At 46.9% G+C, this 17189-nt stretch overlaps 1 protein-coding gene across 1 annotated transcript in view; it reads left to right on the top strand.

Moving 5' to 3' along the window:
* The window catches only part of TRIM23 (tripartite motif containing 23), a 429923-nt gene that overhangs the window by 356184 nt on the left and 56550 nt on the right, over positions 1–17189 (top strand). Inside the window, exon 6 of the mRNA XM_086960694.1 lies at positions 3025–3240. Within this exon, the coding sequence (XP_086816820.1) occupies positions 3025–3240 (216 nt within the window). The remainder of the gene's footprint in view (positions 1–3024; positions 3241–17189) is intronic.

Raw genomic sequence — 17189 nt, 5'->3', positions numbered from 1 at the left:
AAACAAATGGAAGGTAGCCTTGACTGGTACACTTACTGGGCCTATTCGAATGAGTATGTAATATTTTCGGCATGAATGTTTTTAAACTAATAATGCTTTGGTGTTAATGCCTACATAAACATGATAAATTCCACTTGTTGAAGCCATACAATCTGTAACGTCTTTGACACTCTGAAATTCTAATTTTTCAGTAGCCATTCAGGGGTGATGAGACAGACATTTTTAAGAGGCTATAAATAATTATCAATAAAATGCTGCGGCCTTTATCTTTGGTAATAACCTCTTTCGAGAAGGCCGATTCCCTAGAGAGCGAGAAAGAAAAGGGCTTCTTTGTTTCTTTTTCAGCTGTTCATTCACTCATCTCCACTCATAGACAATCCTCTTTTTTGTCAGTCTTATTCAGGTGAAGGTCGGGATTAACCGTTGAAGAATGGTTCTGGTTTTACAAAAAGAATACAAAGGATAGGAACGGTCCTTATAAGATCAAAAATAAAAAATAAAGATCCAGGCTCCTTTTGTTAATGCCAGTTTATCTTATGTTAGCTTAATGTTCAAATTTCATTTCCAAGTGTATGAGATGATGTGCAATGAGTGTGAGCCACACTTTGAGGGAGCTATGCGAAGAAGAATTAGAGTTTAGAAATGCTGACCGTTCCATGGCCGACAGTAAAGTGTACAGAGGGTCGGTAATAGCCAAGTCCATGATATTTAACAATCTTTTTACAGCTGCCGATTGTAGTTCATACAGGCTGCGTGATAATTCCTTTCTACTGCTTGACTCTCTTAAAATCACATAAGGTAGACCTGCTATACGTCATGTTAACGACCCACTACTTCACCTCTATCACCAAATGAACATGCATGAAGTAACTAAAGATATCTGCAAAAAGAACAATTGATGGACAGAATGCAGAACAATGTCTTACATTCACCCCAGTACAGAGATCTGGGCCTAAATACATCGTTTTTTGCTTACCATGCCATTCCAGTTAGGACCCAGCCATATGCAAATCAGTCTTGATCCTGCGCCCAATGGGAACAGTCCAGCCTGAACTGCCGGGCGAGGTCCTCCTTGGACTGGAAACAAGCATCCTACGACCGGTTTCTGGGTTTTACCCCTCTTCAGCAAGGATAGCTTGACTCCAGTGGCATGGAGAGCACAGGACCCATGTCTGGGCATACCCGTCCCACTCGGGGTGACAAATGCAAAAAGAACAATTGATGGAAAGAATGCAGAACAATGTTTTACATTCACCCCAGTACAGAGATCTGGGCCTAAATCCATAGTTTTTTTGCTCACCATGCCACTGGATGTAACTTAAGATATCTGCCACATGCCGCTGGCTGATGTAGAACTTTAATTTAGACCACCGTTGATGTACCAATAAGCTACTTACCATTATACTTCTTAACATCTTACAATGACGATTATATCTGTAACTAAATTCATCACAGCACATCTCTCCCTCCAAACTCTACCTGCTCAGAACCATTAACTTTAAACAAATATCTCAGAATGGGCAACCAAGTGCCTTAGCCAGCTACATTGACCTGGCTGCCCAAGTCAGCACTGTTGCCAAGGTCTGCCTCCACACCCTGATATTGTTGAGAAAAATCTACAAATGGCTACCAAAAAACTTCAGAAAGACTGTCACCCAAGACTTTATGACCAGCAGACTGGACTAAGGGTATACCCTTTACTCGGGAATCTCCAAGCAACTCGCTAAAAGATTACAGACAGTCCAGGAAATAGCTGCCAGGCTCGTCCTCAACCTTCCACACTAATCTCACATCACACCTCATCCGAGGGAACGTACGCTCACGATACACAAGCGCACAAAGTTCAAACTTCCCACCCACACATACAAAGTGCTACACAACAGCGGCCCATCCTATATGTACAGCTGTGTACATTTCTACCAACCTCTCCGGCACCTTTACTCAGCCGGACTTTCACAAGCACACATCCCACGCATAAACAAAAACAGGTCAGGAGGTCAAGCCTTCTCATACATCTCTCCTAAGGTGTGGAACGACCTCCCATGTCACATTAGAAACTACTCCTTTTGAATTTCACAAGAAGCTGATGTCCTAGCTCTTCTAGTAAGTCCCCTCAAGGCTACCGTCTCACACCTGCAAAAGTGCCATGACAACCTCACAGGTGATAGAGCGCTATAAAAATATACTTGACATGAGTTTACTGAAAACCATAACCTGCTCGTCTATCCCGTACTCTTCAGGCCCTTAGGCTTGACACAATATCCACACCTCGGTTGTCATTACCCACAACATGGAAACACTAGCAACATAGGATCCAAAACAAAGAAAACACATCCAGCCAACACCGTACAAAGTGTAGAAAGCTGTGCAAGTACTTCAGCACACCATATCGGTGTTGTAAGTCCTGAATATATGCTACATTATAATACAGTACACAGTCTAAGCGTAACCGTGTTACACCTAATGGCTATATAGGCTCCTTTTTTTTTAACGTATTTTATTGTGTCAACAGTCGGGTACATTTTGGAACACCCATTCTCATGAGGCGATCGCAGTACATTACACCATACTGAATTGATATTGACATCTGGTTTATATTCTCTACGAGTAGAGATTATACAGTAACATAAAACGTAAAAGTTTCTAAACCAATCCTCTGTGTGCTACACCTTGCTACCTTCCCTCGCGTTAATGACGCGTCACTGCTGCATTGATACCCAGCATGTGTTCTCATACCAACCATTATCTACCCCCCATCTATACTAATGCGTGTGTGTATGTGTCCATCGGGAGTACGGGCTCCAACCATAGGCTTCGGTAGTCGGCCCATCTCTTCCATATTTTAAGATATTTCTGTGGGCACCCTCTCGCCTTAAACACCGGAATCTCCAAGCCCATGCAAAAGTTTAATCCTTTTTTCCAGGCGGTCAGTGAAGGTGGGGAGGCGGCATATAGGCTTCCTGGGGTGTCAAATTGTATATTTGAGTTTCTTTTCTTTATTTGCATGTTTTTCTACTTTCTTAGGTTCCAGGAATTGCAGAGAATGCTCGATCATGCGTACGGGCATATTTTTCAGATCTGCATGAAACTCTTTGTCGCCAGGAAGAAATGGCACTCAGTGTTGTCGATGCGCATGTGAGGGAGAAATTAATCTGGCTTAGGCAACAGCAAGAAGATATGACAATTCTTTTGTCTCAAGTATCAACTGCCTGTCTTCACTGTGAGAAGACTTTACAACAGGTAACAAAACTGTTTAATAACTACATTGTGAATGTCCTTGAGTGAGAATGACACCAACATAAAAGATCTTGAGTTTTTTTTATAAGTGCCAGTTATGCAAGTTGGAATGAATGAAAGTTCTATCCGTCAGTAACCATATATATTGTAATTTTGCATCATTGTTTATTTGTGTATTTATGCATTTTATTTTTTAAATGTGCAGATAAAGATGCTCTATTGAAATGTTTTTTATAGATTGTAAGTCCCATTCTAAATCATTGAACATATGCATAATACAGCTCAGCTTGTAAAACGTTTTGGCGGAATCTTGCAGAATTTGTCATTAAGTAAGCCAGTCACTTCCACCTGCCTTCATTTTACCTAGTTAGAAAGGCAGATGTGCGAATCTCACTACATGTTTGGTGGAATCCCCAGTTTTGCTTCTACCATAGGCCCACCATGATGCTTCCAGGTCTCAATCTGGTATGGTATTTGCTGCTCAAATCTGACAGTGGCAGCCAGGACAAGTTGATGGCTGAGGGATAGCTGTTGCCCTGCCGTAGCCTCTTCTCAGGGGAAACTTCATTAACGTCGCGGACAGATACATCGTGGTCGTTACAACGACCGCGATGTAACCATGCTATGCCATTACAACGCAAGTCTTTTTATCGACTTGCACTAGATGGCGTGCTAACATTAATAATAGTATAGTTTACTATCCCAACACCTTCCCTACTGATAAGTGGACTGGAGTTGGAATAGTAAATTACACTTTTCTAATATTAGCACGCCATCTAGGCAAGTCGATGTAAAGACTTGCGTTGTAATGGCATAGCGTGGTAACATCGCAGACGCTGTAACAACCGCGATGTAACAGCACACGTTATACTAACACGCCTTGTAACATCATTACAGGCTTTGGGGGGAGACTGTGTGTTCCCTAGCAGCCTGTTTCACATGCCTATTAAGTTAAACCTATGGGACTTCTGAGACCATAGTTCCTATCACCCATATAGTAGACTTTCGGGAATTTCTTGTGTGCCCAATGATAGGGGGGAGTGTGCAGGACCTGTGCATGCTCAGCAGTGCTGGGGTAACCTCAGGGATTTACATAACATGGGGTGCATCCATAACTTTTAGGATCTTGTGGTAGAGCAAGCTGAATTATATTATTTTCTTTTATTTTTGAGTATGAAGCCTTCGAAACAGGACAACACTAGTGAAAGGAAAGTGGAACCGCTTCAGCTTCTCAGTACTGATGCAGGATTGTTCCTGGATTCACATAATTGCAGCAGGCAGCACACCACTTAAAAAACATTTTGGTCTTTCTGATCCCTTTTTTTTCTATTTTGGTCGGAAAGGTTGTGGCAGTCTTAAATATACAAATTCAAACTACCAAACCAAAAGCATACTGGCTTAGTTGTATCTTGGTGTCTTTAGGCAGCATGCATAGCCTTTTCTGGTTTGAACAAAGCACCCCTGAACTTTTTCATACAGTCCATGTCTGAATGCCCCTCCAACCCAGTACCCAAGAAAGAGCTAAAAACGAAACATAGGCTAGCAAATGTTAATCTCAACTTCTAAAGCATACCTGGTGTCCAAAAGACTGGTTGTGCAAACTGTTACCAGACAGTTGATAAAACATTATTTTTGTCTTTGACAGTATCATACAAAGATTACATGTTTGAGATGTTAAAACCGTGTTCTGTGGAAATCAAATAAACTACTACATTTCTACCCAAAAAAACCTATGCCAGACTTGTAAACTCATAATGAGTGATAATCCAAGTGTTCTGTATGGGTACTGCTCGGTTGTACCAGGATACACTCCAGAGTATATTAGTGCAAATTCCATTTAAAGAGGGGCATATTTTGGGGGATAAACTTGACAACTCCTGGAAAAATGTCAAATGAGTGACTGCAAATGACTTTAGTTTGTGTTTTAAGTCCTTTGTCCAACAATGTAAGAACTTGAAGCTATTCAGTGGTCTTCCATTTCTGCATAAAATGCTGCGACTTCAACCTCAGTACCCAGAAAAATACCTTTGCCTCTTCCAGATGCAGTGGGCGAAGATTCCAATCCTAATTTTTAAAAAAAAGCTTTAATTCAATTCCTTCCAAGCCCTATTCTTACATTGGAGAGAAGAGAGAAGAAATCATCTCGGATCAGTGGCTCCTCTAAATCATCTAATTGGAAGTACTCCTTCCTGTTTTTTAAGATCCAGTCCCTCCCAACAGACTTCATTCCCACATCCTTCTCCCATTAGCTACATCTTACTTGCTGAACGGAGCCTTGGAGAAAATGCTGTTCTAACAATGCAATGATTTAGAAAAGGGGGTGGTGATGAACAGAGTGTCTGAATTAAGCAGACCACTCTTACCCAGTCCAAAGATCAGGGCTTGATCCATCACCGTTATTTATCTCACTGCCCCATCCCAGCTCAGAACCTGGCTATATGCAAATCAGTCTGTCCCTGGCCCAGTGCATCATGGGAACAGGGCAGACTAAACTACCAAGCCAATTCTTCACCAGAAAGGAGACAAGCTACCGGGGACCGGTTTCTGGCATTTCAGCCGTCTTCGGCCCCGCTTGCTTGAATCCTGATGGAGCAGTGAGAAAGGGACTCATGTCTGAGTATACCCTGCCACACCTATAGTGGCCAAAAACGATTTAGAAAAGGGGGTGGTGATGAACAGAGTGTCTGAATTAAGCAGACCACTCTTACCCAGTCCAAAGATCAGGGCTTGATCCATCACCGTTATTTATCTCACTGCCCCATCCCAGCTCAGAACCTGGCTATATGCAAATCAGTCTGTCCCTGGCCCAGTGCATCATGGGAACAGGGCAGACTAAACTACCAAGCCAATTCTTCACCAGAAAGGAGACAAGCTACCGGGGACCGGTTTCTGGCATTTCAGCCGTCTTCAGCCCGGCTTGCTTGAATCCTGATGGAGCAGTGAGAAAGGGACTCATGTCTGAGTATACCCTGCCACACCTATAGTGGCCAAAAACGATTTAGAAAAGGGGGTGGTGATGAACAGAGTGTCTGAATTGAGCAGACCACTCTTACCCAGTCCAAAGATCAGGGCTTGATCCATCACCGTTATTTATCTCACTGCCCCATCCCAGCTCAGAACCTGGCTATATGCAAATCAGTCTGTCCCTGGCCCAGTGCATCATGGGAACAGGGCAGACTAAACTACCAAGCCAATTCTTCACCAGAAAGGAGACAAGCTACCGGGGACCGGTTTCTGACATTTCAGCCGTCTTCGGCCCGGCTTGCTTGAATCCTGATGGAGCAGTGAGAAAGGGACTCATGTCTGAGTATACCCTGCCACACCTATAGTGGCCAAAAACGATTTAGAAAAGGGGGTGGTGATGAACAGAGTGTCTGAATTAAGCAGACCACTCTTACCCAGTCCAAAGATCAGGGCTTGATCCATCACCGTTATAGATCTCACTGCCCCATCCCAGCTCAGAACCTGGCTATATGCAAATCAGTCTGTCCCTGGCCCAGTGCATCCCAGTATAAGAATTGGCTTGGTACTTTGGTTTGCCCTGTTCCCATCATGCACAGGGATAGGAACAGACTAATTTGCATGTAGCCAGGTTCTGAGCTGGGATGGTGCAGTGAGCTAAAAAACGGTGATGGATCAAGCCCTGATCCTTGGACTGGGTAAGAGTGGTCTGCTTAATTCAGACACTCTGTTCATCACCACCCCCTTTTCTGAATCATTTTGTCCACCATAAGCGTGGAAGGGTATACTCAGATGTGAGTCCCTTGCTCATTGCACCATCAGGATTCAAGCAAGCCGGGCCGACGACGGCTGAAATGCCAGAAACCGGTCCCCGGAAGCTTGTTTCCTTCCCAGTATAAGAATTGGCTTGGTAGTTTGGTTTGCCCTGTTCCCATCATGCACAGGGATAGGAACAGACTAATTTGCATGTAGCCAGGTTCTGAGCTGGGATGGTGCAGTGAGCTAAAAAACGGTGATGGATCAAGCCCTGATCCTTGGACTGGGTAAGAGTGGTCTGCTTAATTCAGACACTCTGTTCATCACCACCCCCTTTTCTGAATCGTTCTAACAATGCAGGCAATGTTATGCCAAACATTTCTGGTGCACAAGAAGGTGTCGCCATTTTGGCTCTTTGAAAGAAATTCGAAAAACACAGTCAAGATGGTGATCCTGCCCATGTTCTCCTGGGCCTTCGAATCCGAGGCTCCTACTTGCAAATAATTATCAGAAAGTGCTCCTGAAAGTCCCTCAGCTGTATGGTGGATGAAGTACACTGCCAATTTGTTGTTCCTTTCTTCTAGTTGTAAATGTATACCAAGAGTTTTAAGGAAGGTCCTCACTTTTTGCATCCTCCTTTTACCATAAAAAATTCAAATGTAAGCAAAATTTGCTTGCCGTTATCATTTCTCGGGGTTCTTTCTGTAAATATTATTGTTTGGCCCCTGCACCCTGAGAGGTGAAGCTTGTTGCTGAGCATTAATAGAGTTTGAGTACAAAACAGAGGTCCCACTCCAAGTCGCAAGGCTTTTTTTCAATCACAGTCACGAGGCCTGTGCTGCTTGAAGTCCTATTCCTGCAAAATGTATTCTTGTAAGTCAAAAAAACACCGCAAGAGTGAGAAACCCAAGTGAGACTTTACAGCATCCTACTGTTTGGTCTGGCATGAAGTTGCAAAGGCATCACTCCATGGGTTCAGTGTCACTTCCTTCTGAGCCGGTCCCACATTTTGTCCCATTTGGCCCTGAATTCCCTTGGACATTGTTGAACCTGCAGAAGATTGCAGTTGAGTTTGAGCCTATCAATGCATTTGGAAAGAAAATATTTTCCTCAGCAAGCCTGACTGTAAGTTGTACACCAATGCTTATGGGACATGACCAGCAAGCTCTTGCTGGCCATGCCGGAGTGCCTCAGAAACTCACTGGCCCCAATCCGAAATGGACAGGAAGCAAAAATATTTGTTACGTGCAGGCCTGATGAGCACCGGCTGTACATATCATGCTAATGTAACCAGTGTAGTATGTAGAAGGCACACATGGATGCCATCAATAATGTTTTCGGGGTTTTTCCAAGCATTTCATGTGGACATGCTCTTTGATGTATCTACCACCTTTGACGAAAAGGCCAAATGGACGCTTGAGTACTTCAAATATTGTCATACTACAGTTCGGTCATTTGGGTTGTTGTCTCTAGCTAGACAAATTCACCAGCATATACAAAGTTTAGGGGTTATTCTAGAGGCCTGGCTAACTGGCAGCGACAGCCTTCTCGGGTGGTAAAGTAGCAAATGAAGTCCTTTCAGAGGCAGAGGGTGTAATGGCAGCCAAACCGGTTTACATTAGCAGGGACAGGTCTTCTCAAACTCTTCCTCCATTGCTTCAGCAGCTGCCAAGCCATTTTGATTTGCTATCCCAGGTCAAGGACCAGTCAGGAGATTCCAGCTGGCGATCCATCACATCAGACCGGTGGGTCTTACAAATTGTTCAAATGGGCTCTGCCCGTACTTTCATTTCATGCCCACTTCGTTTTCCCTCCATACTGGAGCAATTTTTGACAGACTATGCCTTTATCTTGATGCAAGAAGACAATCTTTTACAGACTAAAGGCCTCATCAAGCAGATGCCAAACGGTGCAGAAGTGCGAAAAGTGCTATTTGACTCATCCAGAAGAAGGATAGAAGCCTCAGGCCTATATTGGACATCTGGCCATTGAATGAATGCTTTTCTGAAGGACAAAATCGGAATGCTTACTCTGACCCAGACCCTCTCTGCTCTGTATCCTCAGGACTGGATGCTGTTCCTGTATTTGCGGGACACATATTTTAATATATTCATCCTGCAGTCCCACAGGTATTATGCGTGTTTCATGGTGGGGTCTGAATATTTCCACTTCACTGTTCTGCTTGTCTGCCTTACCTCAACCTCTTGGATCTTTACAAAAGTGATAGCAGTGGTCACAGCCTATTTTCGGAGGTGGGGTATAAATGTATTCCTGTAATTCAGTGACTGACTGCTCAAGGATGGTTCACATTACTCCGTCACAGACCCATCCAGATAGTGGCTAGACTCATGATCTTCTTAGGGTTTTCCATCAATGAGCTAAAGTCTGACTCGAGCCCTTGACAGATGCCTAAGGCCTATCCTGGACGATGTAGTGTTATTACCTTTCCACCACCGTAGCAAGCCCTGGACATTCCGAATATGATCCTAGCATTTTGGACTCAGCACTATCTCAGTGAGGATGGTTGTGGGACTTCTTGGCATCCTAGCCTCGTACACCCTCCCCGTCCTGTACTCCTGGTGACACATGCAGACCCTGCAGTGGAACCTGAGGTTTCAGTTGGATCAGGACCTCATGCGGTGACATAATGGCACCAACCTGACAAGTGGCATGACAGTTTTCCCTCACCACCCAGGCGTCAGGGTTGTGACAGATACAGCACTACATCCTCTTATCTCCAGCAGAGAACCAGCTCCACATCAACATTTTGTAGCTTTAGATGATTAGATTGGCCCTAAAAGATTTCCTACCAACCTTCAAGGTAAGGTTAGTCCTAACGGACAACACGACCTTTGTGTGGTACTGCAATAAGCAGAGCCAGATGGGAGTCTTGGATCCGGTAACAGGAAGCTGTATATCTCTGGATGGACCAGAATGTGATCTTTTCTGTAGGCAACCCCCCAGCGGGAGTTCCTGAATGCCAGGGCAAATGAGCTGAGCAGATATCAGCTGGCGGAACATGAGTGAGGTCTCCATTCAGAGGATGGGACAAGGGTCTCCTGTATATGGTCCTACCATTGCCTCTACAACCTGGAGGTGTGTGTAAAGTCAGGACAGACCCATCCCAAAGTCTTAATAGCTCTTGAGCACTTACCCTCCGATCCAACTACTCCTTTGAGAGGACTCTGTGGCTCAGCAAGAGCGGGAGGGTCCTGGAGTCAAAGCTTCACAACCTACATCTCCATGCATCGAAAATGTAGCAGCAGCAGCAGCGAATTTCTTTTGACATGCCACCTGAAGTGGTAGGTGTCATTCTTGCAGCCAAGCACCAGTTCACAAAGTCCAGCTATGCCTCATGCTTGGAAACATTTGTGGCTTACTGTGGAGTAAGTCAACAAGAGCCTCTGCAGGCCAAACTCTGATGTTATTGTTTGTTTTGTCATTGGCAAAGCACAGCCTTGCAGTGGGCATACTTTAGGACAGCTTGCCTTCACATTTGGCCTTTTTTGCCTTCCTTATCAGACCTTTCTCTTTTAAATTGGCAGTTGTGATGCTTTTTCTAAAGGACCTGACACATATGTACCTTCCAGGACCATTTGTTATTACCTCCTTGGGTCAAAATCTAGTCACAGATGCTCACTACTGTGTTTGATGATCTTTCTTCAGAAACATCAGTCTTTCTTATTGCGAGAACTTCTTTTTATTGAGTGAGTGAAGTGCAGGTGCTTTCTGTGCAAGCTTCCTACATCACTTTCTTCCCGGAAAAATTGGTACTGTGGATTTGGGCTGCTTTACTGCTAAAGGTGGTAGGTATCACCCTTCCATACCGACCAATCAATCATCTTGCCAACATTTTTTGCTCCACGTAATTCCTCAAAATAGTAGCAGAAGCTCCACCAGATTAACCCTCAGAAGGCTTTGAGCTTCAAAAATACATTTGACGACAGTCCATCATCTAGATAATAGATTCCATGTTGGGCTAACTTGGACCATGAAAAGTAGGGCGGTGCGAAAGAGCACTCTGCCCAGATGAATAGTCTGCTGCTTTAAAATACGCTACAGGCTGGCTAACAAGGCACCCCAGAAGGTGCGCAGGCTCATTTCAACAGGGCCAAGGCTGCCATGATGACATGGGCAAAGGGTCTCCATTTCTGGATATCTGCCAGGTAGCAACATTGGTGTCAGTGTACATGTTCACAAAATACTACTACTATTTTGCCTGGTCAGTCTTGTGATAATTTTTAATCTGATTTCAAGTTTCAGACCCTCCACCTTTCGGTGACACTGGTATGGTATCTATTCTAAAGGTCAAGAATTTGCAGTTAAAAGGATCCATCAGAAGACCAAGTTACTTACCTTTCATAACACTCTTTCTGGTGGATTCTTTAACTGGACATTCCTCACTGACCTTCTGCATCCCCATTCCATGAAATGGACTCTTTAATACAATAATAATTTTCTGAGTCAGGTTTTGGCACACTGCCACCTGCAATTCGTTTGAAGTGCGTCACCTGTGATGGCGTGGAAGGTGAAAGAGTACGAAACTGATGTCAGAAAGGTTCTCAATTAGACCCAGTATGTCTGTGCTCTACTCTGCTTCCGGTCCAGTATGGAGTCACCTCAGAGCCATGTGGCACAGCCTATCGGTGCATGGATAGTGTTTTGGGGAATATCTAATGGTGAGGAATCTGCAGTGAGAGTATTCACCAGAAAGAGCATTAAGGAAGGCAAGTAACTTGTTCTTCCCTGACACTTAATACCTGTCCTCCTCCTAGTCTCTCTCCAGCATACAATATAGCGACTTTTAATCAGGTAATTGCAACATCTGTGATCTTTTAAACTCTGTATCCTAGATCTTCTTCCAGACCTCTTCTGCGTCTGGTCCCCAGTATTCTGGAGCCTGTGATGCAATTATTCCTTACTCCAGCTTCTGAAGGAGCTGCTCCATCTAGTCTTCAGAAAAAGTGCAAGCCTCCAGATCAAGACCCTCAGTTTTTCAGGCTTTATTCTGATCCAGATCTTGTAATTGTTTCTGTAGCCAAAAAATGTCATGCAGTAGCTCCTACCGCTACTGTTCATCCGGACAACGAGTAAAAGAATTCACTTGGCTGAAATGTATGTAAAACATCAGCTGTAGCAGTGAAGACTGCCAGTGCCACCTCATTGAAGGGTCGGTATGACTTGTCCCATTGAGTTTTCCTACAGCACTTCTCTGAAAAACTTCCAAGGGAAGGCTGACAAGATTTTCATGAAATCCTGCATGAAGAAATGCTTGCCTCTAACCAAGTGATCAGTGCTGCTGCAGATTCCTCGAACTTGGCAGCCCACTAAGACGGCCACAGGTTTTGTTTGAGACCTAGCTCCTGGCTATGACTCACTGAGATTAAGACAGCAACTCAGTTTGAACCTTCTGTTTTCAGGGAATTCTCCCTGTTTGGTTCCAATTCTTAAATGACTAGAAGGAAAACTGAAATGGAAACCCTCACAGCCATGGGATTACAAACCAGCATTTGCAATGCAATAGGGCTCGTATTAGTAAAGTTAGAGGTATTAGTATTGTAAATGACACATTTTTTATTTATGTTTTTGTTTTGAAAATAGCGAAATTAATAACTTTGTCATTTACAATGCCAATAGTGTTAACTTTTGCAAACGTGACACATATAGCATTTGTAATGCAATATGTGTTGTATTTACATGACTTAGATGTATTATTATTAAAAATAACAATGGGTTGTATTTTTTCAATATTTAATACTTAAATAAAAGTTATTGTAATTTATAATGGCAATAGCTTAAACTTTTGCAAATAACTTTTTGGAATATTATGTTTAGTGTATTTTATTTTGATGAAAATACAAGAACAGAAGTGAAATATTAACATTTTTTTGTGACATTTGTAATAAAGTTTGAAACATTGAGAGAACATATTTGAATCAGTTGTTGTTGAATGGTTGCACAGATTGATGCTGTGGTGGCTCTGAATGATGTTGTGGCGCCGACGAGTGATGCTGTGGCGTTCAGTGATGCTCTGGTAGCGCATAGTGATGTTGAGGTGCCCCTGAGTGATGCTGTGGTGATGCGATGGATAGTGAGGGCGATAGATAGATAGAGGGAGGGTGAAAGATACATAGAGGAAGGGCGAGAGATAGAGGCAGGGTGAGAGATGGATGGATGGAGTGCGGGGATGGATGGATGGAGTGCGGGGATGGATGGATGGAGTGCGGGGATGGATGGATGGAGTGGGGGGATGGATGGGATGGATGGATGGATGGATGGATGGAGTGGGATGGAGTGGGATGGAGTGGGATGGAGTGGGATGGAGTGGGATGGAGTGGGTGGATGGATTGGGATGGAGTGGATGGATGGATTGGGATGGAGTGGGATGGATGGATTGGGATGGAGTGGGATGGAGTGGGATGGATGGAGTGGGATGGATGGATGGATGGATGGATGGATGGATGGAGTGGGATGGATGGATGGATGGAGTGAGATGGATGGAGTGGGATGGATGGAGTGGGATGGATGGAGTGGGATGGATGGATGGATGGATGGAGTGGGATGGATGGATGGATGGATGGATGGATGGAGTGTGATGGATGGATGGATGGATGGAGTGGGATGGATGGATGGATGGATGGATGGAGTGGGATGGATGGAGTGGGATGAATGGATGGATGGAGTGGGATGGATGGATGGAGTGGGATGGATGGATGGAGTGGGATGGATGGATGGATGGAGTGGGATGGAGTGGGATGGATGGAGTGGGATGGAGTGGGATGGATGGAGTGGGATGGAGTGGGATGGATGGATGGATGGATGGAGTGGGATGGATGGATGGATGGATGGATGGATGGATGGAGTGGGATGGATGGATGGAGTGGGATGGATGGATGGATGGAGTGGGATGGATGGATGGATGGATGGATGGATGGATGGATGGAGTGGGATGGATGGATGGAGTGGGATGGATGGATGGATGGAGTGGGATGGATGGATGGAGTGGGATGGATGGATGGATGGAGTGGGGGGATGGATGGAGTGGGGGGATGGATGGAGTGGGGGGATGGATGGAGTGGGGGGATGGATGGAGTGGGGGGATGGATGGATGGAGTGGGGGGATGGATGGATGGATGGATGGAGGGTGGGGGGAGGGATGGATGGATGGATGGATGGATGGATGGATGGATGGATGGATGGATGGAAGGATGGAGTGGGGGGGTGGAAGGATGGAGTGGGGGGTGGAAGGATGGAGTGGGGGGTGGATGGATGGAGTGGGGGGGGGTGGATGGATGGAGTGGGGGGGGTGGATGGATGGAGTGGGGGGGGTGGATGGATGGAGTGGGGGGGGGTGGATGGATGGAGTGGGGGGGATGGATGGAGTGGGGGGTGGATGGATGGAGTGGGGGGTGGATGGATGGAGTGGGGGCTGGGGGGTGGATGGATGGATGAAGTGGGGAATGGATGGATGGATGAAGTGGGGAATGGATGGATGGATGCAGTGGGATGGATGGATGGATGGAGTGGGGTAATGGATGGATGGAGTGGGGGGATGGATGGATGGATGGAGTTGGGGGATGGATGGATGGATGGAGTTGGGGGGTGGATGGATGGATGGAGTGGGATGGATGGATGGAGTGGGATGGATGGATGGAGTGGGGGGATGGATGGATGGAGTGGGGGGATGGATGGATGGATGGAGTGGGGGGATGGATGGATGGATGGAGTTGGGGGATGGATGGATGGATGGAGTTGGGGGATGGATGGATGGAGTGGGGGGGATGATGGATGGATGGAGTTGGGGATGGATGGAGTGGGGGATGGATGGAGTGGGATGATGGATGGATGGATGGATGGATGGATGGATGGATGGATGGATGGATGGATGGATGGATGGATGGATGGAGTGGTGGATGGATGGAGTGGGGGGGGGGTGGATGGATGGATGGATGGATGGAGTGGGGGGAATGGATGGATGGAGTGGGGGGATGGATGGAGTGGGATGGATGGATGGATGGATGGAGTGGGATGGATGGATGGATGGATGGATGGATGGATGGAGTGGATGGATGGATGGATGGATGGAGTGGGATGGATGGATGGATGGAGTGGGATGGATGGATGGAGTGGGATGGATGGATGGATGGATGGATGGATGGAGTGGGATGGATGGATGGATGGATGGAGTGGGATGGATGGATGGATGGAGTGGGATGGATGGATGGAGTGGGATGGATGGATGGAGTGGGATGGATGGAGTGGGATGGATGGAGTGGGATGGATGGATGGATGGATGGATGGATGGATGGATGGATGGATGGATGGATGGATGGATGGATTGAGTGGGATGGATGTGGATGGATGGATGGATGGAGAGGGATGGATGGATGGAGAGGGATGGATGGATGGATGGATGGAGAGGGATGGATGGATGGAGAGGGATGGATGGATGGGATGGAGAGGGAGGGAGGGATGGATGGATGGAGAGGGAGGGATGGATGGATGGATGGATGGATGGATGGATGGAGTGGGATGGATGGATGGATGGAGTGGGATGGATGGATGGATGGATGGATGGATGGATGGAGTGGGATGGATGGATGGAGTTGGATGGATGGATGGATGGATGGAGTGGGATGGATGGATGGAGTGGGATGGATGAATGGATGGAGTGGGATGGATGGAGTGGGGGGGGGGATGGATGGAGTGGGGGGGGATGGATGGAGTGGGGGGGGGATGGATGGAGTGGGGGGGATGGATGGAGTGGGGGGTGGATGGAGTGGGGGGGTGGATGGAGTGGGGGGGATGGATGGAGTGGGGGGGGATGGATGGAGTGGGGGGATGGATGGAGTGGGGGGGGATGGATGGATGGAGTGGGGGGATGGATGGAGTGGGGGATGGATGGAGTGGGGGGGATGGATGGAGTGGGGGGGATGGATGGAGTGGGGGGGATGGATGGAGTGGGGGGGGATGGATGGAGTGGGGGGGGATGGATGGAGTGGGGGGGGATGGATGGAGTGGGGGGTGGATGGAGTGGGGGGGATGGATGGAGTGGGGGGGATGGATGGAGTGGGGGAGATGGATGGAGTGGGGGAGATGGATGGAGTGGGGGGGATGGATGGAGTGGGGGAATGGATGGAGTGGGGGAATGGATGGAGTGGGGGGGGATGGATGGAATGGGGGGATGGATGGATGGATGGATGGAATGGGGGGATGGATGGAATGGGGGATGGATGGATGGATGGAATGGATGGATGGATGGATGGAATGGGATGGATGGATGGATGGATGGAATGGGATGGATGGATGGATGGAGTGGGATGGATGGATGGATGGAGTGGGATGGATGGATGGAGTGGGATGGAGTGGGATGGATGGAGTGGGATGGATGGAGTGGGATGGATGGAGTGGGATGGATGGAGTGGGATGGATGGATGGATGGATGGAGTGGGATGGATGGATGGATGGAGTGGGATGGATGGATGGATGGATGGAGTGGGATGGATGGATGGATGGAGTGGGATGGATGGATGGATGGAGTGGGATGGATGGATGGATGGAGTGGGATGGATGGATGGATGGAGTGGTATGGGATGGATGGAGTGGGGGATGGATGGATGGATGGAGTGGGGGGGGTGTATGGATGGAGTGGGGGGATGGATGGATGGGTGGATGGATGGAGTGGGATGGGTGGATGGATGGATGGATGGATGGAGTGGGATGGATGGATGGATGGAGTGGGATGGATGGATGGATGGATGGAGTGGGGGGGGGGTGTATGGATGGAGTGGGGGGATGGATGGATGGGTGGATGGATGGAGTGGGATGGATGGATGGATGGATGGATGGATGGATGGATGGAGTGGGATGGATGGATGGATGGAGTGGGATGGATGGATGGATGGAGTGGGATGGATGGATGGATGGAGTGGGATGGATGGATGGATGGAGTGGTATGGATGGATGGAGTGGGGGGATGGATGGAGTGGGGGATGGATGGATGGATGGAGTGGGGGGGTGTATGGATGGAGTGGGGGGATGGATGGATGGGTGGATGGATGGAGTGGGATGGGTGGATGGATGGATAGAGTAGGGGGATGGATGGATGGAGTAGGGGGATGGATGGATGGATGGAATGGGGGGGATGGATGGATGGATGGAATGGGGGGGATGGATGGATGGATGGAATGGGGGGATGGATGGAATGGGGGGGTGGATGGATGGAATGGATGGAT

This window comes from Lissotriton vulgaris, chromosome 3_1 (genome assembly GCF_964263255.1).
Source record: "Lissotriton vulgaris chromosome 3_1, aLisVul1.2, whole genome shotgun sequence".
NCBI classification, from domain to species: Eukaryota; Metazoa; Chordata; class Amphibia; order Caudata; family Salamandridae; genus Lissotriton; species Lissotriton vulgaris.
This window is presented reverse-complemented; position numbering and strand designations above follow the sequence as displayed.